Genomic DNA, 27030 nt, shown 5'->3' on the forward strand with positions numbered 1-27030 from the left:
CTTTGTACGTGGTATACAGATCGTACCTATTTAAGTCCAAGAGGGATTCCCCTGCGAACTTCACCCGCATCTTTGAGACAATGTTGCGGCCAAGGTCGTTGACAACGTGACGCGCGTCCGCAGTGCTTGGTTGTATTGCTAGGTCAAACCTTAGCGCCAGGGTGCCAGGAACTAAGACTAGGTTATCCGTTAGGCGGGGCACGCCTACGTACAGCGTCTCACCTGGCTTAGCGCTAGAAGGCGTGAATGTAACCCGGTGAAAGGTGCGTTCTGCTTTCAGTCCGCCAACCTGCTTAGGTAATATGTTGGGATTTAACTTTGAGCTTATCATATATAATGGAAGCAGAAGGAACGGATCCAGATTTCGACCCCACCACTGAGGAAGGTCAGGCTGACATTAACGACGGCGATGAAGAACCGCTGCTTCCCAACCAACAAGTCGACGATTCCCTAAGGGATAGGGCTACGAGGGCCCTAAGATATCTCAAAGCACGCGAGTACACGTTTCCGCGTGAGCACATAGAGCTTCAAAACATGGGTGAGCCGGAAGCAGCCGCACGGGAAACCATAGAGTGGGCAAAGCAGGAGCTAGAGCTGCGCTACAACAACTTCGAGGCCGACGACGTAAGGCTCACAGAACGCGGAAACAAAGTCCTCATAAGCGTCCAAGACATGAGATATCCCGACAAAAACCGCTGGACCAAACCACAAATCCTCTTCGACGAAAATGGCTCGGTCATGGTTAACGTGGCAAGATTAAGAGGCTTTCAACTAGCTACCAGAAGTGCGTTAGAAAGGTTGGGAGCCCTGAATGAAAGGGTCGCACTAGAAAAACACGCCGAGGAACTACAAGAAACGTTGAAAGAAAAGGAAGCAAAGTACGAAAGACAAATACGGCGGCTAACCGATGCTCAAAAGAAAGAAATCAAGGGCAAGAACGAAGTCATACTGCAATTCAAGCGAGAAGCTGAAGCGGCTTTAGACGAAAGAGACCGAGCCAGACACACCTTCAATCTTGCTCTAAAAGACCTGGATATGAGCAAGGAAGAAGCTAAAAACTTGCATATCACCATAGCTGGCTCTTTGGAGGAACGGCGGCAGTTGGTTGCCGAAATCAACACTAAAGAGGAGCAAATCCGGCAAAGAGATCAGGCCATCGAAGACCTGGAGGGGCAAATAGAGCGGCAGCAAGAAGTAATCAAGGACCAAACTCGTACCGAGGAAGAAAGGGAAGCAGCTCAAAAGGAAGTGGATACGCTCGAAATACGCCTTGCGGAATTGCAGGCTCAAAAGGAAACCCTGGAAAAAGAGCTGGGGCTTACCACCAAGGAAAAGGTAAAAAGAGCCCTTTTGAAGTATGGCATTCCGCTGGCATTTGCGGTCGCTATTTCAAGCGTAGTAGGAGTTATCCTATCCGCGCTTAAGGCTACAGGCGCGGGCGTAAAGAAATTAGGCAATGGACTAACGGACTTGGGAAAAAAGATGGCAGCCGGTCTTCCTGGGCTGCTGGGTTCAGTTGTTTCCTTGGCACTTAGGGCCGGCGGCGAACTGTTAAAGTTTGTAGGGAATAACATCTGGATCTTGGTCGTCGCTATTGGGGTGGTCCTCCTGAAGAAGATGAAGGCTTGATCTTCTCATCGGGCGGTGCCCTGCTTCGAGGATAATAAAAGACAGTATTAGCACCACCCTGGTAATTTGGAACCAACGGCAACACACTCATGGTAGAAATGGGTCTATGATTCCAGGCTGCACTATTAATAGGCCAGATACCCATGCGATTTATCCTAAACTCACCGTCATCAGAAGTGACTTGTAGCTTAGCATATTTACAATTGGCTAGCATATGAAAAGTCACTGGCGTTAGGTCTTCAGTGGACCCAGTGTAGGGCTCCATCGAAAAATGGGTAACTTTCCTGGTGTTCGTTGAAGTTCGATAAGGAAGCAGAGGCTTATTATTCTCATCGATAAGCCTAAACCCCACATTCGCATGCTTATTTGTATTAACGCTAATAGTGCAAATGACCAATGCAGTGCCCCCAACCTCAACCCACATTCCAACGTCATGCCAAGCGATGTCGTCATATTCCTCTTCATCTACGAGATGGGTGTAATAAGTTTCCTTCACGTGTGGGTTCATATATTTCAAGGATCAAAGATCCTCCTAAAGACTAACCACCGTCAAAGTGCTGATGGTCATGTGATTATAGACGTAATTCCTTTGGTCATGTATGCTATTCATACAAACACTCGCGGTGTCATCTACTCTTATCTGCAGCTTTACCTTCCCGTGGCAATCAGCAACCATGTGGAAAGTCCAAACGGAAAGATTCTCAGAGCTATTCGTTGGCGGCTCTACTGAGAAATGCGTGGGCTCCCTGTCGTTTGTCTTCACGCGCATGGGCTGTAATACTCCGTTGTCGTCACAGAAACGAAATCCTACATTCGCGCTGCTAACGGCCCCAAAAGAAATGCTGCATAATATCAATTTTTTTCCTGAGTAGTTTAAATTCACGGACATACCCGTGACATCAACCCAAGACGCCTGGGTGTATTTTTTCTCGCCTGTGTAAGTCGTATAAACACAATCTACTCCAGCTACGTAGGGGTTGTTCATCGCCATATATAATAACTCAGACCAACGCTCGCAGCTGCTAAGCCGGCTTTTAGTAAGTTATGGTCGTATTCCTCGGGTATCGTAGGCATAACATGGGCCTTCTTTTGGGGCTTCTTCTTTGGTTCGGGTTTTTCTGCGTGTTCCTTTTTTGGCTTCTCCACGAAGTGAGGAATGTTCCTAAGAGTGTCAGAGTTCACGTCATTCACCCCAAACTTCATATCCTTAGTAGCTCGTTGAAGTTTGTTGTTGTATCCTACTACAGAGCCAGTATTTATAGATAAATTACTGGGCATTAACCAACAACCCGGGGCTACGGCATAGTCCAGTCGGGCCTTAGAATTTTGTACAGCTAGTTGGTAACGCTGTACGCCCTTGCTAATGTCGCCCTCCAAAATCGAACTTTCGAATAGAATCAAAGCTTCGGCTCGCGTTTCTTCTGCGGCGCCCGTATTTCCCACTATGCTGGATCGGGTGTTTACCTGAGCTCCAAGGATGGAATACACGTAAGCTTCTATGCTGCGGTTCAAACGGGCAAGGCCGGCTTTGGTTAGTCCTTTACCTTCTGGGGGTATGAAATTAAAGTATTGCTTCGTTTGCTCGTCGTTGGTAATCTTAATAATCAGTGGATTGGCCCCTGCATACTTACCGCCCTCATCTTTGAACAGAGGTCCGTCTCTGACTTCCTTAGTGGTTTTGGTATTTGGTTCAAAGAAGGTGCTACTGTCGTGAGTTTCTTTGTGATATCCCGTGTCCCATCGCAACTGCAGCGCATGAACTTCCTTATCACTTAGCACATGCCCACCAATCCCCCAATAAGCCCAAATATGTCCCAAACCATTGTTAGCACCGGTAGTGCATCTAAAATCCTTCCCTACAACACCGAACTCCTTACAAAGCCTGTTATAGGCTGGAACGTCGTATTTGTTATCTCTAGGATAAAACGCAGCATCTCCCGGTAATGCAGTAACGCCCATCTCATGTAGTATTCTCCTAACCGTAAAGTGAAAATGAAACATAAATATTGAATTCTTCATCAAGTTTGCGCTTACCCCACAGCCGCTAGTGGCACACCAAACTGCAAAGTTTAGTTGCTGCGGCCAATAACGCATGTTAGGACCACTTAACCATTCATGAGATTCCTTAGCGGTGGTATGAATAATGGGTACGTCTTTGAAGATATCCCGCACCTTTAACGGAAAGGAATGCTTGTTAGAAATCCGCATGTTCAGCGTTAGGTCCAAGCTTGGGTGTTTATCAAATGAAACTGCGGGTATCGGATAAGTACTGGTACCCAGCAATAATTCCTTTGACCAACCTTGCACGGGCTTATGTTCAACATATGTTGGCTTAGGCTTATGTTCAACATAACCAGAATTCTTCAGTTGATCGTCTATCTGATTAACCAGCGTAGGTTTCAAATCCTCATTACTGTACATTCTGGAGCCGTTATAGTAAATACCATCGGGCCTTCTTTCGAACTTACTAGCATCCGCGCGCGGAAACATCTTCCTAAAGGCCCTCCAGTTCCAGTAATCCCTGTTGTCATGATGTGGCTGCTCCTGTATATCATTCCCAAAAGCGTCGTACATTAGTATATATAATGGATGTTATACCATCAGCGCCTAAGTTGTATCCAGATGTTCCCTATACTACACCTAACGAACTAAACGCCGAAAACTTTCGTCTGAATAAAGCGAACTTGATACTGGCTTACTTGGAAGGGCAGACAAAACACTATGAAAAAGTTAGAAAAAAGTACGTCAGAGCCCGGAGTACGCTACATAAGATTGCGATAACTTCAGGATCCATATCTGTTGTGTTAACGGGCTCTGGCGTTGCTACTTCGCTTACTGGGCCGGGAATAATCGTTGGAGTTCCTTTGGCCGGCGTTGGGGCAGCCTGTGGTATCATTTCGGCTGTTGCTACGGGTATTATGAAACAGCTGTCAAGCAAAATATCAAAACACGACACGACAATAGCTCTGTCAAGGGCTAAAGTAAATACGATCACTGACCTTGTCTCAAAGGCTTTGCGTGACAGAAAGATAGACGACGTAGAATTCTCGCTTATCTTAGCCGAAGAGGAAAAGTATGAGAAATTAAAGACGGACATAAGGAATAAAAAAACAGTCGTAAAAGATCTTTCCGAGGAATCTCGCAAAAAGATCTACCAGGAAGCGAAAGAAGAGCTTCAAAGAAAGCTTGCTCAGTAAATATTTACTTTGAAAAGAGCGTGACAGGATTTCGTTTACATATCGAACGACAGTCTGGAAATTACGCGTAATCTTATGCCATAAGATTTATGCTAATTCTACTATCTTCTTGGAATCCATCCTAACAGGGGGTGGTTGGGGTCTATTTTGTAAAATATTTCGTAAATTACGTCAGGATAATAAGGAATATCCTTATCCAGCCGACAAAACATCCACTCGGCTCTGCTCATATCAGAAACTTCGGGAATAGAGTTACCGGTAATTTCAGACAAAAGATAGGGAATAGCTTTGTAATATTTCCCTAGTTTTAATTTTTTCAGCGTTTTCCGTAGACTTTGCGGAATTGGCTCTTCTAAATGGTCTATGATTTTCTTCTTTACTTCGTCGCTTAAATATACCGGATGTAAACCTTGGATATGACTCATCCAGTCTCGGAAGTATTTTATTCTTTTGTATGGGGTCTTCTTACGACCTCCATTGGCGTAATATTGCTCTTTGGTAGCATTTGGTACGGCATTACGAATATTCTTACCACATTCGTAACACTGTGCTGACGTGTCGTCTTCTATTTGCATTTTCTTGTCACAACAAATATACTTATTTGGTTTAGTAGGTACAAACTTGGGTTTCAAGCACTTTACACAGAAATCATAAACAAACTCTTTACAATCTTCGCACTCCATATATAGACTAACATATTTGCGCTGTTGCCCCCAACCACACTTGGAGTGGGTTGTTTCCGTAGGTGGATTTTTGACGCGGGTCTTGCCCGTGTTGAGATTGCGCTGGAACCCCCATTCCCTATACTACTTCCCTTGGGTACATTATGAGTAGTTACAAAACCTTTATCCGCAAGTCAAATAGTTCTGTAAATGTATTATGTGTCGACAGCAGTTTTCTAGCACAGTGAACATTGCATGACAAGAAGTTTAATTTGAGTTGTGTGCAGAACTGGGGTCTGAGTAGTCTCCCTCACAGCCGCTTTCAGTGTCGTCACGCAACGCTTTCTCCCCTGACTAGCTACTCAGGGGAGAAAGCGTTGCGTGACGACACTGAAAGCGGCTGTGGGGGAGACTAGGGTCTGAGTAGATCTCTCCATTTTAATGGGAAACTAAATGCTGCATGGGGAACCGGCGCTATGTTTAATTGCAGCACTGTGCCATAATGTGGCGCTGTGCGCATAATGCGGCGCTGTGCGCAAAATGCGGTGCTGTAGTGCACATAATGCGGTGCTGTGCACACAATTCGGAGCTGTGCTTTAATACTGGCACTGTTTTTTAGTGCCGGCTCTCTGTACATAATGTGTGCATAATTAACAGCTCAAGGCAAAAGACAGTATTTGTATGATAGCAAGCGCTTGCGCGCGAAAATGTCAAGGGGTGATGACTTGAAGATTAGCCTGCATTGATCAAGCTCGCCTGTCACTTATGAAAGTCAGTTCACACAAGTTACTTGGGATCACTTTGCCGGATCAGGTTCTGACTTTTGAAGGCCCAAGTAGATTGTCTACGAAAAAAGTTCGCTATGAGGATTGGACTATTGAAAAGAATAAACAACTGCCTCCCGTTAGAGAAGACACTCAGTTTCTATACAGCTACCATCAAGCCAGTTATGATGTATGGCAGCTCAGTTTGGACTTTAGGCCACAGCTAGAGCTACGAGTTAAAGTGGATACATTTTAAGAAGAGGCAAGAATATATAGACTAGTCTGTATTTTATTTAAGAAAGTGTACCGCAGTTGCCAGACTAAATGTTTAACTTTAATTTCTTGTTCTCGAAGTCCACATGCACAAGGTATAACGAGCACGACTTTATTTGTCCCCGCTACAAATATGAAACTTAAGGCGGTCGCTCCTTTTCAGAGAAGGACAGAGAGAAGTCTAAGGAGTGGCCAGAACTATTTACATGTGTAGCCATTTTAGTAAACTGACATGCTCTTTTTAAAAAAGCGCTAGATGACAATTTAATAATTATTTTAGAAGTTCAGTGATCGTAGTTTAAAATTAGTTAAATAAACGTTCATGTTGATATTATCAGTAATGACACTACCTCAAAGAATGTGTGGTGAACCTTTTAGGGCTTGATGCCGGTTGGGGATCTCATGATCAACGGTACATCTCTATCACAACCCCCCTCCTTCCTTGCAATTAATTTTCTTCTCATGCTCTTATCAGAATTGACACTAGCGGTAATCTCGTCTTTTAATATAGACCAAAACATATAAAATCGACTGATGCAGAATTCGAAAACTGAGCCGGGCTCGCTGATCATAGCCTCCTTTGCAGACGTTATTTGTGTGGGTCTCTTAGTGGGGGAGGGATAGGGGACCGACACAAATAACGTTTGCAAAGGAGGCTACGCTGATCATGGCGTCATGAAAAATTGCTGAGCCATTAGTGAAACTAATATTGACTTAAATTTCAGCGAATGAAATTACTTTCTGACAAAACCAAAATCAATAGAAAGACAGTCATGAAAGAAATTAATGAATGTTTTTAGAGACGCTTTCGAAACTGCCATACACAGCTCGTGATCTACAGTCAACTGAAGATTACATAGATTTTAAACTGAAATCCTTAAGAGTAACTATGAAATATTCAGCTATGTGAATTGTTGGTCTGTACTATTCACTGCTCATACGAACTCTGTTGCAAATCGTTGGGTGAGTATGGAAATATGCACTATTCGTTCTACACTACCGAACGATCCTCGCGTATGATATTTTTGGAAAATCAGTCGAACTCCATTGTCAAAACTCAAAGCTATTTTACTCAGTGAATCCCTACCGCTGATATTGAGTTTAGTGTTTAGATGTTTGTATAACTAAGATGATAGGAATGATTACGATTGTGTGATCTCGAATATAGAAAAAAAAGTAATCATAAAAGTAATCACACAAAAGCTCCCTTCGAGACCTTCAAGTGTCAACAAGTGGATTATCTTTTATTCCCATAAACAACTATTTGCAAACTTATTTTGAATTTTATAACCAAAAATTACTATGCTGACAACGCGTGAAAGGCAACTATAAAAGTGGTCATTGGAAAAATGCACCGCACGCACGCCTTATACTAGCAATGCTTCTTAAAAAATACCTGGCTTCTCCTTTGGACATAGCTATTCAACATTACAGTCTATGGTAGGTTCATGATGATTTTAACTTGATTCAGTTATAAGTTAAACTCTGATTACAGGGAGAAATCAACGTTTTACGAGTACTGAGAATGAGAGATAAAGAGACAAGACAATGTGGCTTGCCAAGTGTTGGCTGTAAAACAAGTACCTGCAACTCGCTTACAATGTCTCAACTTACAGAGCATTACAAGAGAAAGCAAAGATTAAATGATGAAATGCGTGATAAAACCTATAACAAAGACGTTCCTCGTCGAGAAATAAAAAGGCCGTACTTGTTAAAACTGCCCAAAATTATTCAACAACAACAGCCTATTATTCAGGTACCTCCAAAAAAGGAATCAGGTACTAGCAAAAATCAGAGAAACTCGGTGAGTGAATTAAAATTACCGGTTATTAAATCAGAAAATGAAAAGAAAACATCAACTCGAAATGAATATCAGCTTAAAGACTCCAGTCAGTTAGGAAGAGGGTCAGTAAATAAAGCCTTCTACAGCTCGGCAACTGAATTTCGTGCTGGTCTCAAAAGAGAGACGTCTAAAATTGACCAGGGAATGGATCAAAACAAGCTGTATGACGACAGTAAAGGAATTGAACAAAGGGCCGATAGACTAAATGGAATTGAAATGAAAATTGACTGCCGAATCACAGAAGCACTCGACAATCTAAGAGTACCAATTGTTGATTTGGAAACTAGCACAAGTACAAATAATGGCCCTAAGACAATCTCTTGTAATGAGTATGCTAAGAAAATGATGCTACGTAAAAAGAAATCATGGAAAGATCGAAGAAGAGAAGCGAAACTCTTTGATATTAATCTCCTAAATCCTCAGCGTGCCATGCTTACGTCATCTGCCACGGCTAGGGGATTAAAAGTTCTAAAAGCGAATGAAGTAATGATTTACAGATTTTGTTTATCGAATTACAGCGAAGTTGATTTCCACACTGTGACAGAATAGCATCAGTGCCTGAATCCTGAAAGAATTAATCAACAGTTCGATTATATATTCTGAACTGAAATACACCCTTCTCATAATGTCTGACAAGTGCACGAAAACGAGGTCACCCAGTCAGTATTTCACAATAAAAGATATAAAATTACATGAAATGACTTTAAAGAAGAAAAGTATCAAAAATGACCTTTGTTTTGATCTGAATTAGCGCTAACAGCCTTTATTTTGATTGAGCAGCTTGGCTCAACCTTGCAAGATGACTGGGTGACCTCGTTTCCGTGCGTTCATCAGCCATTATGAGAAGGGTGTATGCCCCCTGGGAAGAGTTTACCAACAAGAGCTTTTACTCCACTTGATTTCGGTTATCGATATTTTCTCGTATGATCATGATATTGCTATAATTTCTGTTTTTATGGTATTGCGACTACTGCATTTACCCAAAGGGACCAGCATTTCGCAGTCCCCGCGCACAAATTAGTACCCAATCCCCGTCGTTCTATTCAGAGCTATCATGACTATCATGCCTCTTCAAGAAAAACAGCGCTGACGTAATAATGATATTTCTTGATAAAAGGTAAAACACAGCCGGGATTTTAATCCGTGCCCTTTAAACTCGAGTTGATCAACCCTTTCTTCGCATTACTTAGCTAGCAATCAGTTTGGCTGTCCAACGAATAGATAAATTCGCTTAGTCCAGACCTGAACCAGTTTTTTATCGATCCATCAATCTAAGTATGAAATAGAGAGCGGATAATACATAAAAGTAGCTAAATGTTTATTGATTGGATATTTTCAATGCCCGCGCAAGTCTCTTACTTCATTCCTCTTATTCCAAGTGTGTTCAAGCGGAAGCGATGTTATGGCTCAGATAGATATAACGAAAGAAGAATGGCTGTTCCACATCTCATGCATTTTAAAAGAGAAGTTGTAGAGGGCCACAACATAGTTAATGGAGCGGAATGGTTAGGAAATCTATTGTTCTATGTTTTTGTTCGTCTTTATCAATCGTTATATGACATTGACAGTGCACAGTGAAGGAAAAGTTTCTCCATTTGTTCACAGTATTAGGGAATATAAAAGTTTTTTTACCCTTAAAAATCGTTCTAAAATATGTATTATTTGTTAATTAATCCTATATGATTAATATTTTAAGTTGTTTATTGAAAATGAAATTGCCCTTTTTCATGCTTTCTTATTTATCATCTAGTAACTTAACTATATCTGAGCGGGACTATTTATTCGCATGGTTTTTGGTCATGGAATGAAAGTTTTACTTTCAAAGTGTTCATACATGAAAATAATAAGGAAATGAGCATTATCAGCCATGCTTGCTTTGGTTCATTGTGTACCGTCAGTAACACGTGATGGTACGATTCAACCAGGAGAATATGAACTAAGAGAAGGAATCCCCGTGCCCACTTGTGCACACTTTGATGCTATGTGCACACTTTGATGCTATTTTTAGAATCTATTCTAAAAATATCATCCAATGATATCATTTGTTTGATCGTTTGATTTGCTGCACGCGCATAGTAGGCGCGCGCACTACGCTGTTTGCTAACGTTTTCTTGTGCTTTTCTTATGTTCGAATGTTCAAATCTGCCCTCAAGATGACGATGTAGGTCGAAAGCTTTGGAAAATAAATTTGAAATTACTCCAGAAAGTCGAACAAATTATTACTTCAATTTCCTGTCGTATTTGCCAAGCTTTGTACGTGCACATTCATATTCAAACGTAAGCAAAGCGTAGAGCGCGCGCAGTAAATGCGCGTGCAGAAAAACAAATGGTTTAAAAATAGCATCAAACTGTGCACATGATGGTTACAAGGCTATATAGGGGGGATTCCTTCTCTTAGTTTATTTTCTCTTGATTCAACATCAAAGGCAAAGCAGTAGGCTTTGTTCTATGGAGTTTCCAAACCAATTTATATATCATATGTGAACAAATGAAATGTAATTAAATGCACAAAATACACCTAATACTAAACTATTAATAAAACGAAAAATAATAATAATAAAGATTGACCAAAAGTCTCTTTTAAAAACAATGCGGCTTTAGCTGACTTGAAAAGAAAAACGTTTGCGATGAACCGATCTTTAAATTTAATTGGTAAACATCTTCCATATATTAATAAGGCACTGCATTCCGCATTCAATTTTATTCTACTAGGCGTGAAAATTCATTTTGATCGGCTTCATAAGATCTTACGGCGTGGGGAGGGGGGGAGGGGGAGAATCTATCAGGAACCATCCTGGATCCGGCTCCTCACTAGCCAACTTTGCAAGCGTCCCGGCTTAGGGGATTTTTAGGTCGAGCGTTTTAAGTGTGACCCCTTTTTTTAAGTCCCATCCAAGGAAAAATTCGGATTTGGCCGGAGAAAATTAATGACGATGGAATAACAATATTCTTTCTACTTTAGTCAGGGTGCATAAAGTCTGTAAATCCTATATCAGATATACGGCAACCAAGTAACCGAAACTATAAGAAAACAGTAACAAAACACCTGATTTGATATTAATACGATATCAATTAGTTTAATTCGTCACGTGAATACAAAATGCACAATTAAAGGGTTGTCAGTCTTTAAGTTTAGTTTGCCCTTAACGTTTACCAGTGTTAAAGTCGTGCTGCACGAAGGCGCCGCTAGCACCGGGCATGAGTCATTTTAGTAACCTCCGCTCATTCTGCTTTTTTGCAGCATGTTAGTTTCATGTCCATCTGGTCAGGTATCTGTTGCTTATGTCCATGTAGAGAATATTCAGTTAGCTGGCTACAACATTTGGCAAATAAACATGAATAGAAAGTTTTCTTCCAAAATCTTCTTCTTCTACTTCATATGTCGCACAAGGCAAAGCATCATCCCGTCTATTTTTTGCATCGTTATCTTTCGTTTTGGTGTTTTTATCCTTTTTTGGACGAAAAATTGCATGTCGAGCCCATGGAACAAATGGACTTTCATTTCTAGGCACTCCAGTCCTATATTTCTCTCGAAACTTCTTAAGAAGTTCGTAATCTTCTTGATCCAAGGAAGACGCTGTTATCGACTTTGACTTTAACTTTAAGCCAAATTCGTTTTCCAATAAATTTAAATTATCAGGATTTACCTCGAAACAAACTGGCTTCGATTTTCCTCCTAGAAGAATGAAAATTTCTTCCTCTCCAAGTTCTGCATTACCAAACCCTTTACAATGCTTGAATGGAAACGCTAGACAACGCGATCGCACATCTCTTTGAATTGCCTTTCCTGTTAGGGTGTCATGGCGAGACTTTAGCTTATTAAGAGAGGAATACAGTTTATTTAAAGCTACAGATTGAGTTCCTTGAGTCTGGGATTTCCAAAGAGAATCATTTTGTCCACCAAGTGCAAACGTTTCTGAATTTCCTAAACTTTTATCTAGAAGTCGTGTGTTATTTGAAGGCGGCTCACCTCGGACTTCCAATTGTTGACCAGCACAGAAAACATCTGACAGTGGTGGCTCAGGTTTTACATTAACAAAGTTTTCAATTGACTCAACCATCATGGTTCCCCTATCGTGCTTTGTTAAACTACTATGGCTATCATTTGCTTGTGATGTACCACTCTTAGACACTTTATAAATTCCACGCCGATCACATGAATGCATAGCTGGTAGCAACTCGCTTTGTTGTGATGTTGAAAATTTCTTCTGTACAAAAACTGATGCATCTCGCTGTCCTGGCACTTTGTTTGTTCTTGGACGAGTTTTCGAGAGATTGTAATTTCGTATCATTGTGGCAGAATCACTCGGCCTTCAATGGTTTTCTTTTACAATTTTTTTACAAACATATCAACTGAACTTAGGTTAACTATGTACTTAACAAATCAAATGAAGCGTACATTTGTTATTGTTCACTTTTGCCTTGGTAACTACAGCATAATTGATATATATTAGCATTAGTTTTGACAAGCATGGTCCAAATACAATAGACAGAGTTATTTCACTATTGATATACGTCACAACAGCTTAAATCCAATAAAGTCCGAGAAATTAATAGCTTTACTTATTCAACGGCGCTTCAGGTTGAGAAAACAAAGCGTACACAGTCGGTCTGTGTCTTTAATTAGCCAGGTGTTAGTATTTTGGGCAGACTGTTTTGAGCTCAACTTAGATAAAAGTGCATGAAAGGTTAAAACTCAGAACAAAAATATAGTGTCCTCCATAGCAAAAATGAGTGAGAATATCAATAACAATGCACTAGAAACCTCCTTATAGTTTGGGTAAGAAGACCACATTCTATATTAATTCTGTATCATGTGATCTTCTTATAAAGCAGTTGTGGACATATTTTGCTACTGCAACTGCTAACATTTTGGGCGGACTCATAAGTAGCAGAAACAGCTCATTCTCATTTGACAAAAGAGAATCATTGTTTATGTTTTTCATGTCCTTGAAGGGGTCTTCCCTTAGATTTGAGATAGCGTACAATGAAGAAGGAAGTGCCTCTCGGCTTCTACGCTTATCTGGGCAATGGAAGCACCTCCTTTCTTCTGTTTTTTTTTTTTTTTTTTGCATTCCCTTCGGAATATCTTCCCTTTTCGATTTCAAGGTCGTGATTACTAATTCTCAATTTAGTTAATGATTTTCTGTGTTCAAAATTTTTGACTTCGATTGAATAGTTTTAAAACGAGTAATCTGTTTTTACCAGACGATATGATACCCTTCATTTTTTTTTTTTTTTTTTTTTGCCTTATTAGGGGCGGCCTCTTCTAGCTTTTTTACCGTTGAAGAGTTCCCCTAGCCAGACTTGAATTTCTATATCCATTAATCTAGTTTTAATTATTTTGAATGGATGACTTGAACGATGCAATTGCAGTTTATTTCAAGCCAGATATTCCCTAAGCCGCTTCGGCCTATTAATAAAGATTTTACTTTATTAGACCAGTTATTGTTGTTTGTTACTAATGACTCTCTATATACATTTGCTGACAGTTTTTGGTAGTTCTTTACAGTGGCGGATTCAGGAATTTGTTCAGGGGGGGGGGGGGTACTGCGCACAAAATTAACCTAGGGAGGTGTGCAACATTTTAGAATCAAAGGGGAAAACATTATTTCGAATTGGTTATCTTCAAAGTAGGGGCACAAAGCTATCAGTCGAACCAGGGAGGGGTGCACTCCCCCTGCACCCCTCCCCTGGATCCGCCACTGCTCCAGTTTTGTTATGTTTAACCAAAACTTAACAGATCTTAATTTTGCATTTAGATTTAAGTTGACCTAATTCGGTTAGACAAGCCGAATTGGTAGCCTTTCTTCCAACCCCAAGTAACATTTTGCAAAATTTTATATGAACTGATTTAATTGGATTGCCAGTCTTCATATTGTCTGTGCCCCAGACTTCACTACCGTAGAGAAGAATCAAATAATTTTAATGTTAATGTAGGGTCATGGTTAAAAAAAACATCCCATTTCTTTTTAAGGCTGATTTTTTAAGTTATTGTTGTGCAATCGAGAAATTCCCGAAAGCACTTTAAAGGTTAGACCTAGACACTTAGCTTGTACAGCCGAACGTTTTCAAGGATACGATCCCTATAGCGAAAGGTATAATTGATTATAAGTCGTCCTGCTTTATTAAATATCAAAACTTTTGTCTTCTCAATGTTCACTGTTAACCCATTACTATTGGAATATAAATTTAGTTGGTTAAGTAATGATTGTAGATCCTTCGGGTTTTTGCTTAGTAATACTAAGTCGTCAGTGTATAGAAGACAATTTAGAAGCGATCCATCGATTAGAATCGGATCAGCACTCACTTTCAGATTGTTTTAGAATATCTGGTAAGTCGCTAAGAAATAGATTAAAAAGAATGGGACTTAGCATACAGCCTTAATTCACTCCCTTATAGCATTGAAAAGATTCTGTTATCAGCCCCTCCTGTTTTCTAGCTGAAAAGTCCTCCTTGTACATTGACCTTATAATATATATGAAGTTCCCTTTTACGCCGGCCTGCTCGATTTAATTTTGGAGAGCAGTTTATGCCTTGGTATGCAATCTTTTTAAAGTCGACGAAACATGAAAACAGCACATTTGCTTTACGATTATTGCTGAATTTAACTTCTCGGTCGACTAGATTCTTTAGCAAAAAAATTCCATCGATTGTGGAGTGATTTTTTCTAAAACCTAATTGCTCATTTTTGATGATACCCTTGTTTACAATTTAGCTATAGAGCCTTTGGTTCAGAATAGATGTAAAAAGTTTTCCTATGGCTGACAGGAGAGTTATCCCCCTATCATTTTCTATATCCTCCTTGTCACCTTTTTTGTGCATTGGAACAATTACCAGCTCTTAGGAAAATTACCGGAGACCACTATTTTGTTGGAAAGTACAGTGAGAGGCTTACACAATGCAGTCATACCTAGCTTAAGGACCTCGTTTGGTATGTTATCTATTCCTGGAGACTAATTTTAGCAATAATGTTCTCGGATATTCAAGACGCGGGCAATGACCCCCTCCCCTGCCCCCTCCCCCTATAGATCCGCAACATACGTCACGTGACTAGTGAAGGATTATGATTATTATGGGATGCGGATGTTATTGCTTGAATGGAAAACAAGAGGACGAAGTAAGGCTTTAGAAAAGACATGAACAGAGCGAGAAATAACGGAATCTACGCCGCTGAGACGATCCTAAAACAGCGAACTAAAGATGTAAGACGTTAAAGGAACATTAAGTTATAATTTTGTGTTCATTATTGATGTATGAAGTATTCTTTTCATAGGGTAAAGTTTGGTATCTAATGAAATGGAAAGGCTATTCACCAAGGTAATTTTCGATAAGCTAAGTCAAACTTTAGAAGTTAAGCTTATATACGATTTTTATTGAGTGAATTTTGAAAATAACATATTCTAAACTATCTTCGATGTTGTTTATTGGAATGTAGGTTTAATACTTGGGAACCAGAAGAAAATGTTTTAGATGACAGGTTACTGAAGGCATATCGAAAGCGGGTTGCAGAAAGGTAAGATTATAAGAAACGAAAACGAATAAATGAAAAATAAATAAGCATCACTAAAAGCTTATAAACCCTTAACACTTAAGTAACCAAGAACTTACGAACTTGATAAATTTTTAAGCACTATTAGTGAAAACCAGTAAATAAGTAAGCTTATATGGCGCAGAAATGATTTCAGCCCACTTTGTTTTTCAGCTAGAAAATAAGCATTGTAAAACTGCTGCTTTGTTGCTTAAAAGATAGATTCATATGTACTTATTGACTGAGTGGGAGGGCCGGACAGGAAAATATTTGGCTCGAGGTCATGTCGTACGGACCGAGCGCAGCGAGCCAATTTTTATCGTAAAAAAAGGCTGAAAGATCTTGCTAAACTTGATAAATACAGCGCGCGTAAACGAGAACCAATAGGAGAATTCCTTTTTATTTGATTGAAAAGAAGCCATTTAACAGTCACTGTAAACAGGTGGCACATTTCAAGAAGTAAAATTGTTTTTAATACATTGAAAGTTTTAAGTTGTTTTAATACACTTCGCAAATAGCTATTTGGTCAAAAGTCGGGGAAAAATAGCAGCTTGGGAACTCAAGAATGTCTATGTCAACTCTAAGTATTTTCATGGTCAAATTTCAACGTTTTTAGACTTAGTTAGTCTTCTTCATCTGACTCGATCATAAAACGACGTTTCTTGGGTTTGACCAGACACGAACTAGAACTTTCTTCATGGCCTGAAAGAACAAGATTCTGAATGTTCAATACTCCAATGTTTGCTCCCCCAAAAAAAGAACCTGCAGCGGCAGTTGAACTTGTAGTCGGTTGCGCTGGGAGACATGATTGCTTGCTGCTGGCTTCGTGCTTGACGTTCTCAACACCACTCAGTATCTTCGACATGTTTCGTTGTTGGCTCTCAGAGGCAACCGCATAACTGTCAAGGCTTTTAAGGCTCTTATGGCCACTCAGTTGAGCGACAATGTTGTGTGGAACACCAGCATCCAGGAGTGTTGTGATACCAGTTTTACGTACGGAATGGTTGGTAATTTTACCGGCTTTTGACTTCGTGAACTTCAAATCTTTTGTTGCTTGAGACAGGAATTTGCCAATCTTGTTCTTTCCCATCGGTCTGTTTAGGAAGCAAACTTGATCATTTGGCATCCTTCTATGATTTATAGCAAGAAAAAACGGACTTTCTGGACTTTTGGCTTCTTCGGGACGCCTGTAAACAAACTGCTTATAGCAGGCCACAGGACATTTCTTGTCGCCGCTCTCATAAGCTCTTGGTCGGAAAGCTCTCTGGTGTTCATTTTCATCGCCGTGTCTGGTTTTAGTTTCTCTTTCTTGGAACCACTCTACATACTCTTTGCCATTTATTTCATCTTTCTTCAAAAGTACGTCTCCAAACTTCAGCTGTCTCGCTTCGTGTCGTGCTCTATGACCAAAATGCAAAGTAATCAAGAACCACATAGTACGGGAAAGGATCTCTGGATCATGGACTCCAAACTCGTTTTCATTAAAAATAGCATCAATATCTTTGCTTGTCAGAGGAGCAGTAGCATTTGGCTTGTTTCCTTTGCCCTCTTTTCTTAATTCTCGTCGTCTGGACATCAAGGCTTGTCTGGAAAGCTTAAACTCTTCAGCTTTTAAGATGTTTACTTTTGCATTTTTATTGTCGAGGTATCGCTGAATACTTCTTGAGAAGGACGACATTGTATCAGGTTCGTATAAAGTATTGTCTGTCTTTTGTCTTTTGCCTTTATGTAAAAGTTGGAAAGAAGACTGTCAAGTTGAGGCGGAGGGATATTCTCAATTTCTCTTTCTTCACCACATTCTTGTAAAAAGCGCTTCAGTACGTTCATGTCATACTTAGTTTTGTTGATTGTACTTGTTTTCTGTTGTGCTCGGATGTATTTCTGTATTTCACCGTCATTGAGCAGATTTGACTCAAAATATGTCGCTTGCTGAGCCAGTTCAGTGTCTGATATCTCTTCTGGATAGTAGAATTCGCTTTCGTCGTGTTCGCTTAAATTGTCAGTCATTTTAGCTTCTTTTTAAATGAAATTTAATGGTTACATCCGAAGAGGGCCGGACGGATTTTGAGCAGGGCCGGACAGGTTTTTCCGGCCCGCTTACGTCAACCCGTCCGGCCCCCATCACGTGACTTTTTCCAATGGTTTTATTAGAGCGCGCGAGCAGGGCCATACGGGTCATATGATAATGTAGCTTAACTGCCACTTATATTGTACATAACATATGTGATAAAAAATAAAAGAAAATAAATTGACTTTATTTAATGAGGGTGACATACTGTACATCAATGGTAGCCCAGTAGTTTCCATTATGGCCCTCCTACAATTAATGAAACTGAAATGAATGATCAAAGAAACATAAAGTGTGTTAAGAATCCCAACTGGCAAGGAGGCAAACCAGTTGGCTATTTACAAGCATGGTCGAGAAACTGAATCTGAACTAATCAGGAATTGGGACAAATGCAGTCTCGGCTTGTGGCCACCACGGGACTCGAATGTGGCCCCACCAGATTGTGAGACCGATGCTATGACTACTCGACCATGCCGCCTCCCTCGAATATGTGATTTTTTAAATACTAGTTATACAATAGTTTTAAGTGGCATACCATAGAATGTCCTAAGAGTCACTTGTATTTTCTAGTATACTCACATATACTCATGCCATCGAAAAATAGCTGCAATGTCTGACGGGAGGGAGGTGGGATACCACAGGATATGAATATATGTTGGCTTTCCTGCGTTCTGATGGGCTTTATTTTCAATGATGTGGGATGATAAGCAATACATGTTTCTGCCAATGATGTCACAATTCTTGGAAATGAATGTCCATTGTTATCACATGGTCCTCTCACTTGCTCCTGAAAAGTTTTGGGGGGATTTCAAATTCAAGGAATGCAAGAAATATCAAATTAAATAGGGGCTTTGTCTGAATCTGGGATAAGTAGGTTATTTTATTACAGAGGGACAGTTCTATTGCTTCTATCAATGATAAACACTTCATAATCAAAACACATAGCCAAAGGAAATCACTCTATTATTAGGGTACAATCCTCACTTAAACGTTAAAAATCTGAGTATAAAAGCCTAAATTATCTAATTTAAATGTAAACATAAATTTTAATTCAGATATGTAATATATACAGTATGAGTGGCCGTGTTGTATCAGCTAACAAACATATCGGATACAACACGGACATGAATACTGTAGATTACTTATCAAACGTCTAGGTTAGTTACTTTGTGTTTCGCTAAAGTTTTCAAAAATGAACACAGTTTTGTATCAGATTTACAACACTCTTCACGGTCATAATTTCTGTTGTGTTTTCCTCATGAATTATTAATGAGTTTGATGAATACATATATATATATGCCTTTTTACCTCAAATATCAATTTTCTTACTTTCTGATTAGTCGAGAACCAACCTCTTTGTGAGTACATAACATTTTGACCAACTGTTGTTGGTCAAAATGTGGTAAGTATTGTGGTAAATAAGAGGACATTCTAAACCATTGGAAATTTGTTAATCAAATTTTATAAGTTTTTTGCTTTGTTTCATTCTGTTATGCAAACTTGGTAATGTATATTGAGGCAGTGTGTTGGAACTGTTAATAACAATTATAAGCTAATTAGTAGTTAGAGTACAAAGAAAGCAAATGTTTTCATTATTTAAGACTACTGTCTATTTCAGGGCTCCAGGGAAGTCTCTTCCAGGGGGGGGGTTACACTCATGTTGTCATAGGATAGTGTTCTGTTATACTGTTTCTATCAACATGACTAATCATTCTTTTTGCTGTTTAAAGCAAAGGGAAGATCAGGAGAAAGCGATCTAAGCCAGTGGAAGACGAAGGAAATGTGAGTAACACAACATTTTTGACTATACATGTACATAAATAAATAAATGAAAAAGCACTTTCCCAAACTAACCATAAAGACAGAGAAGCATGGGTGGCGTAGCGGTAAGAACGCCTGCTCTCACCAATGCGACCCGGATTCAATTCCCGACAAGCTTGGTGTCGTATGTGAGTAGAGTTGTTTGTTGGTTCTCTCTTGTGCTTCAAGGGTTTTCTGGGTTATCCAGTTTTCCTCCCTCCGCAAAAATCAACTACTAAATTCTAATTCGATCCTAGGAGATATTCAGGCTAATCTCCATTCGCACTCACTGATGCAAATAAATTAGTGTTTTTTAAGATCAAGATACACCTTGATAGTTGATTCTTTTCTGATAATATTGTAAATCACTAGTATCACTTCATTATATCAGAATCTTGGACATTGACAAGTACAGATATGATGTATAAAACCTGATAAAATAAAAGCCCTTTAAGTATATGGGATAATCTATTCGAGGTTGTGGAAAGTGGTCAGTCTAGTGGGTGAGCTAGGTCCGAGTCGTATCAAAGAATATAAGCCTTCAACTAGTATTTGCGACTTTCTGATGAGAGATTCACCAATTTTCATACATCGGCTCACCTGAAAAACATAGAGCATTCAATTGAAGGTTCAAGGAACTTTCAAAGGATTATTCACATTTTACCCTTGCAGCCTTGACTGAGTGCTTTGTGTTTGACTAGTAAACTTATGTATTGAAAGTGATGAATGGCGAACATCATCTGAAACGTCGAAACTGTATATCCCAATTCCGAGATATGCTTTGCTTGTCAGGCACAAAGGTTTCAATGTGAGGCAACGTGCATTATGCTCAGTGTTTCGTGAAAGAAGAAAAAAATAAACAATGTGACAAGGGAAACAAATCTCGGAAGTGGGCTATTGATGGTTTTCAACCATTCCCAAGAGAAATAAATAACAAAAGACACGGCAGCCATGTTGGAGGATATAACAAAAGAATTCATTGGCAATTCTTTTGTTAAGTTCCTCCAACATGGCCGCCGTGAAAACCATCAATTTGTTTAGGAAGATAAGGGTCTGATGTACAGTGTGAGGCAAGATAACTCATTCCGCTATCACTCATTTTCTTTAGCCTTCTGACGAAAAAGCTGAAGTAGATATCGAAGGTGTCGAAACTACAGATGACACACCTACAACTGAATCAAAACAATCTCATGACGAGATGCCAGACACGTCTACTGAACAGCCAGCGGAGTCGGCGAAAAAATGGCGAAAAAGAAGAAAAACTAACACAGATACTTTGACAGAAACTGACCAGAAAAAGGTTTCAGAAACTGTTGTCGATGAGCCAAGTGCTTGTGCAAGTGTAACCACTGAAACTACAGAAATAAAGCAAAATAATGAGATATGTACTACGAGTGAAACAACAGCTTGCTCTCCTGAACACAACATGACAGAATTGTCTGTAGAGATCCCAGAAGATGAACTTGCTATCAAAACTATGCCTAAGTCACCAGACTTGCCAGTCTTAGAGGAAGCTATCGATTCTCAAGAGCAAGAAAACCCCCCTGAAAACCCCATAGTCTCGTGTTCAACTAATTTGCCAGTCTCGAGTGAGACTGACGCTCCCACCATAACAGTTAAAACGGCTTTGCATTCTCCGCCTCATGTTTCGCCCAAAAGACTTCAGTCATCAGACACTAACACATCTGTTTTCACGCCAGAAGAACGAAAGATTGAACAAAAGAATTCACAGCTTGAGAAGAAAAGTATAATGTCCAAATCTTCACATTTTGACTTTCTTGCAAATAGTATCATTATTACAGACGTAACGACTGAAAGGGGGACTGTGACTGTTAAAGAGTGTTCAGCTTATGGGGATTTCTTTGGTCCTGACCTCGAGAAGGGACATTAGAAGTCGTTCATTCAATATGCCATTAAAAAAAGCTAGCAAATAGCATGTTACAGATTTGCCCAACGTTTCGTAGATGGTCTCAATAAAATGTCGATGAAATACTTTGGCAAAATTCTGTAATATGAAATGCATGGAACAAATTCTACACCTATAAACAGTTAATTCAAAAAACGTTGTCGTTGACCAACTCAAGCCTACGCGACTGGACCAAAAGGAACTCTGGGTAGCAATCAATTTTATCTGACTAGTTATGCCTGGTTTACAGCACGAACCTTCGTAGGCGCGAGCGGGAAGTGTTGGAGGAGACGTTTTTTTAATGCCTTCATATTTTCGGAATTGTGAACTGAATCATAACTACTTTATATTTCTTTCCCTAAACCCAAAGACATGCATTTGATGGATTGTTTCTCGCCATTATCTTATTACTAGCGGGAACAATTAATTCAGAACGAATATTTAACCACTTCAGATTTTTACCCATATGCCACTCGGTCCAGTCGCGTAGGCTTGAGCCGGTCGACGACAACGTTTTTTGAATTGACTGTATACATACATGTATACATCGGTCGTTTAAGAACTTAAAAATATTATCAAGACTTTTTCGAGATATCTGTCTGTCTTTATTTATTTACAATTATGCTTCTGGCAAAGCCAGTGACAATTCTAAACTAGATTCCTTTGAATATAAGATATTATTGGTACCTGCTTGACGAAAAAAATCGGTGATTAATCATTTAAATCAGAACAAAACAAAAATAAAAGATTATTTAAACTTTAGCTACTTTGAAGGATGTCCACATAATCGCGTTGTTTCGCCTGAGGGGGTGGGTGGCCGGGTGGATCGAGCTGCTGATGGCTATACTGATCCTCGTACGCACCATCGTATGCAGTCATCCATCTATTAGTAATTAGTTCCTTTTCTCATTTGGTAAATACCGCTGTGACTTTTTGATTTTTGTGCAATCATTCACAAAAGTCAACTGTAATGTAAAGAACGTTAAAGTTGAATCCCACTACGAACTTTTAATGGTAGCTGTGAATAGCTAACTTACAAACGAGGCCGTGTCAGACTGTGGTCTAACAGCAGTATGCCATCGAGCACGAAACAACTTTTGTATTGTGACGATCGTGAAACTATTAAACCCGTGTCCATCAGTGACTTTGTAAGGTCTTTCTCCGGTTTTCCTCCGTCAAAAATCATCCAAACTCCAATTCAATCTTAAGAGACATTCTCTATAGGGTTAACTCATATCTTCTTCTTTCGCACTTCATTGCGAATCCTTTCTAAGATTTAACCCTTTGTTAAACGACGCATAACCTCATCTTGAAGCTACTCTTGAATGCGAGGCCACAAGGGGGGAATCTACTGATAAAGGTCCATGGTTACGAACACATTGGAAACGCACACGATTTAATCTGGAATGTGATACAATTCGATTCCTGGTGTCTACTGCGCATGCCTGAGTATTGGAGCCAGTGAGGGGTTAGATGAATTGTAGGCTAGAGGAGAAATGGGCCTACTCTTCTATTGATTGTTTTATTTATTCAAACTGGCCATCAAATCCCACGGGAGATGATATAATGATATGCAAGAGCATATAACAAGGAACCTACAATTAACCTATTGTTATTTGCCCAAACCGACATGATGAAGAATATCGAACCTGGTAACTAAATGGTATGGTGCCACCGGGTGCAGTTAACTTCAATCTGGCTCTTAATTGGAATATATATCGAGGAAGAAGCCATAGTAAGCCAGACAGCCGATTTTTCTTTCCCCAGTCCCACCCGCGTCCTTTTTTCCTTCAGAGTCTCACAAGCTCTGGCCTTTGTCTCTCCGGATCTACTTCCATTGTTCCGCCGATAAATCTTAATCATTCCCAATCCTTAATCATCGATTCGTGGGACAATGGCCAGTTTGGATATACTACTATCCTGCCGGCATGGAAGCAGAGAAAGGGACTGGGGATAACCGATCTGTGGTATCAGATTTACACCTCATCTTCCCTAAAATAGGTACATTCGCAAGCTTTTCCGTAGCTTGTAATATTTATATTTAAAATCTTGTCCCTTTTAGTGTTAATAACGGTCGAACTACATGGAAATAAGTAGACAACTAGTCATGATATTTCTTCGAAGTGGAATGAAAGACAATGAGATATATACCAGATTAATGCAGTAAAAAAATGGATTATTTGTGTCTAACATGGAATGTTTGGTACAAACAGCCAGCAGAAAGTTTATACTTTTGGTCGTTAATGACAACAGTGTCAAAATTAAGGCAGATCTGTCATCTCGGCCACTCGACCTTAGCAGGTGATGTCCGGTTTTAGGAGCACCATCATTTGTTGACTAGTAAAGATACCAACTCCCATACATATCATATATTGCAGGGGTAAAGGATGTAGTGCTTTACAGCTGTTGTACAAATGGGAATGGCGTCCTCTTTGGTGATTTTGGTTGGTCTTTGTCTGACTGTTAGTTTTGCGAGAGCTTCATTATCCACTTCCAAGCCAACAGGTACTGCAAAAAAACGTGTTTCATTACTTCACACTTAGACGGATAACTGAACAGATATTTAGCTAACAGTATTATATGATAGTGGTTCTTAGTGGTTAATAGTCCCTTTACAGTTCCCTGCATTATCTTGAAAGTTAGTCGTGCCGTTGCACTGAAAGCGAGACGAACGGTGACCTTGCAATGATCAGTAGAGACAAACATGTGTGAATAATTGCCCAAGGTGTTAAAAAGCACGGCTAACTTTCAAGATGGCGCAGGGAACTGGGAAATGGACTATAGTGGTTAATACAACATTCGGTGATCATCAGAGAGCTTAGCGACCTAGCGACGCACGTGAATGATGCAACCTCACACATAATTCATCGGCCACCGGGCTCAATGTATTCTTTGTTTGTCAGAAAAATCGAAAAAATAACAGTAAAACACTACTGCTGACAGCGTTTTTCTCCGTGTGAGTGACTTTGAAGGATAAAGATATTTACTTATGGATTATTTATCTGGACCGTGGAGCAGAGTTTTTTAGTGATGGAACTAATCCGGGGGGTCCGCGGGTTTCAGCATGCACCGCGGACTTGAAGGGTGATTCCCGTAGTCATCATTATAAATATGCATATATAACAATTATAATGATCCCACGTCGGAGTTGCAGCCAATTGATTGCAGGTAACATAACTGCACTGCGTTAAACAGAACGGGCTTGCATAATAGAAGCTTTATTGCACTATAATATCCTTACTGATTTTTGTTTGAAATATTCCCTTAAAGGATCATTTAAAATGTTGGTAATCGTGAATGTTTTTGTTTTTCAGAGCACAGAAGATTTCGCCGTGGCTTTCGCTCGTACTTTTACAATTACCTTGATGAGATAGCCATGTCGATATGTGCAGCCATTCCATCTGATGGACCTGGTCTCATATATGCAGTAAGACGAACTTGTGGTGAAGAATCAAACTGTAAAAACATCTGTACGGATCCCAAACTACGACAACAAGGTCCAGAGGAGGTTCGAAAGCTAACGTGGGCGTGTACTGAATCATTGCACGTGTACAAAAGACAACCAGCCCTGGCAGATAATTATGATGACTATACAGATTCGCATAAGCTTGGACTGGCTGTGTTTAGACATCATTCATGTACTGTAGCTGGGTGTGGACCAAACTACTGCTGCTGTAGGGCAGTTGCTGTATAGCTCAATAATGAGTTTGATAAGCGAATACATTCCACAAGCCGAGGTTTTATTGTTCTTTGTAATGTGTAATATTTGCGTCATAGAAACGCTTGTAATGCAATAATTCGTTGTTGCCCTCGAATCTACAATCTTCTGCAAAATAATGTGCCACTTTCTCCCCTTTCCCCCTAGCAATGTTGGTCAAGAAAGTTTTCTACACTGTGAAGCGGTTGGCTGGTAAAATACATGCGAGACAACATTGCTACGGGGGGAGAGGAGGGATGGTTCTCTAAAATACTAGGTGGCACATTTTATTTTGCAGAAGATTGTAGATATTCTCTAATTTCACATCCCCATAATCCTTTGCGTCTTTGGGGGGTAACCAGAGGGTAAAAACCCACTTATTTTGCTGAAGGCTGATCAGACAATGTTGACAATACCTTGTTTGGTATCCAAAAATAAAATGAAGAAGTAAAAAACAGAAAAAGATAGAAGCTTGAAGACGTTTAAAGTAAATTTTAAACATTTTTAGATTGTTTTAGACCGACATCTTTTAGACCGGCATTGTTTCGTGGTCACTCAAACGAATTTGGCAATAGTCTATAAGGGGACTCCATATTCTATGTTCTATTCTATACTTTCTTGAGCCTTCACGGCTAGAAAAGACTATTTAATGAATAAATCCAATCTTTATGAGCTTAGCAACGAGAATTTCTTGCGGCATAAGCTTCAATGCAAATTACGTATAAACTAAATTATTATAATAGATGTTGTTGTCCTTAACATTTAGACTCTAATTCTCCTACAATAGAGAACCGGTGACAAAACGATCTGCATCTTGCATAGATAATCAGTCAAGCTTTTGAGACTTGATTGTCTTAGTGAAGTTTGGCCACCTCAAAGAACCGTCGATCGTTTGAGATAACGTAGTTTCTCATAAGAGGCAAATATTGTACCTCTAGAATATCCTGGCAAAATCAAATATGGAGGATGAAAACCGGTGGGATTCGGTAGAACATAATGGTGAGGATATCAAAAGTCAGCGTTCAACTTTTCAAACTTTTGATCAACCTTTACGAAGTCAGAACAGCATTCATATTCCTGGTCACATACTAATGCCACCTTCTAGTCTCATGGCTCATCCTTATTCTGACGCCGTTCACCCATTTGAAAACCAGCAAGGAGAATGTAGCGTATCAGATATTCGTAGCATAAGCGCCACTCAATGGTCCGCCGACTCGTCAGCCTTATGGAATCAAACCAGATATAGCTTTGGCACACCAGACTTGGAGAATGCCTTCCCTACTGTATTTGTTAAGGATCGACGTCGTTGCAGTCTAGCAAGTATTGGTGGAGAACTTGCAAAAAGACCTGTTATTGTTGCAGCATTGCCTATTCTCCCAGTACAAGCAGCTGTTATTTGTTTAATTTTCAATATTGTAATCCCAGGTCTAGGTAAGTTGGTTATCTTGTTATTTTGTTTAAAGTTTAAGAGGATTTCTATTAGTAGCCGGCGGATGATTATTTATATATTATGAAGCTAGACCAATCATTTACGCGACACTAATGACAGTATCTAAAGACTAATCAAGGACTTTACTCTGGCACTTGGGCTTTATTTAACATTAAAACCTAGCAAGAGAAAATGAACTCCTCCGCTCCGAGCCTCCGCTCCTCTTGGTCA

The 27030-nt window shown here is 39.8% G+C and overlaps 4 protein-coding genes across 4 annotated transcripts; 3 read left to right on the plus strand and 1 right to left on the minus strand.

Annotated features, from left to right (window-relative positions):
* The first annotated feature begins 7342 nt into the window (after nucleotides 1–7342).
* On the plus strand, nucleotides 7343–10924 carry LOC116300531 (uncharacterized). The gene is made up of 2 exons (XM_031709410.2): nucleotides 7343–7488; nucleotides 8021–10924. The coding sequence occupies exon 2, from the start codon at nucleotides 8051–8053 to the stop codon at nucleotides 8915–8917; it is 867 nt and encodes a 288-aa protein (XP_031565270.1). The 5' UTR covers nucleotides 7343–7488; nucleotides 8021–8050; the 3' UTR covers nucleotides 8918–10924.
* Nucleotides 10925–11295: 371 nt separating this feature from the next.
* Nucleotides 11296–12726, minus strand: LOC116300538 (uncharacterized). The gene has a single exon (XM_031709422.1). The coding sequence runs from the start codon at nucleotides 12658–12660 to the stop codon at nucleotides 11674–11676; it is 987 nt and encodes a 328-aa protein (XP_031565282.1). The 5' UTR covers nucleotides 12661–12726; the 3' UTR covers nucleotides 11296–11673.
* Nucleotides 12727–15452: 2726 nt separating this feature from the next.
* On the plus strand, nucleotides 15453–22435 carry LOC116300541 (uncharacterized). Its single transcript, XM_031709425.2, has 5 exons — nucleotides 15453–15573; nucleotides 15645–15688; nucleotides 15807–15884; nucleotides 19698–19749; nucleotides 20876–22435. Exons 1-5 carry the CDS (start codon nucleotides 15508–15510, stop codon nucleotides 21656–21658), a joined length of 1023 nt encoding a protein of 340 aa, XP_031565285.1. The 5' UTR covers nucleotides 15453–15507; the 3' UTR covers nucleotides 21659–22435.
* A 1553-nt stretch (nucleotides 22436–23988) lies between these two features.
* LOC116300532 (uncharacterized) lies at nucleotides 23989–26044 on the plus strand. The gene is made up of 2 exons (XM_031709411.2): nucleotides 23989–24178; nucleotides 24988–26044. The coding sequence occupies exons 1-2, from the start codon at nucleotides 24088–24090 to the stop codon at nucleotides 25365–25367; spliced, it is 471 nt and encodes a 156-aa protein (XP_031565271.1). The 5' UTR covers nucleotides 23989–24087; the 3' UTR covers nucleotides 25368–26044.
* The last annotated feature ends 986 nt before the right edge of the window (nucleotides 26045–27030 follow it).

Source organism: Actinia tenebrosa, unplaced genomic scaffold (assembly GCF_029948245.1).
Source record: "Actinia tenebrosa isolate PJP-AT-01 unplaced genomic scaffold, QUT_ActTen_1.0 PGA_scaffold8__29_contigs__length_14323225, whole genome shotgun sequence".
NCBI classification, from domain to species: domain Eukaryota; kingdom Metazoa; phylum Cnidaria; class Anthozoa; order Actiniaria; family Actiniidae; genus Actinia; species Actinia tenebrosa.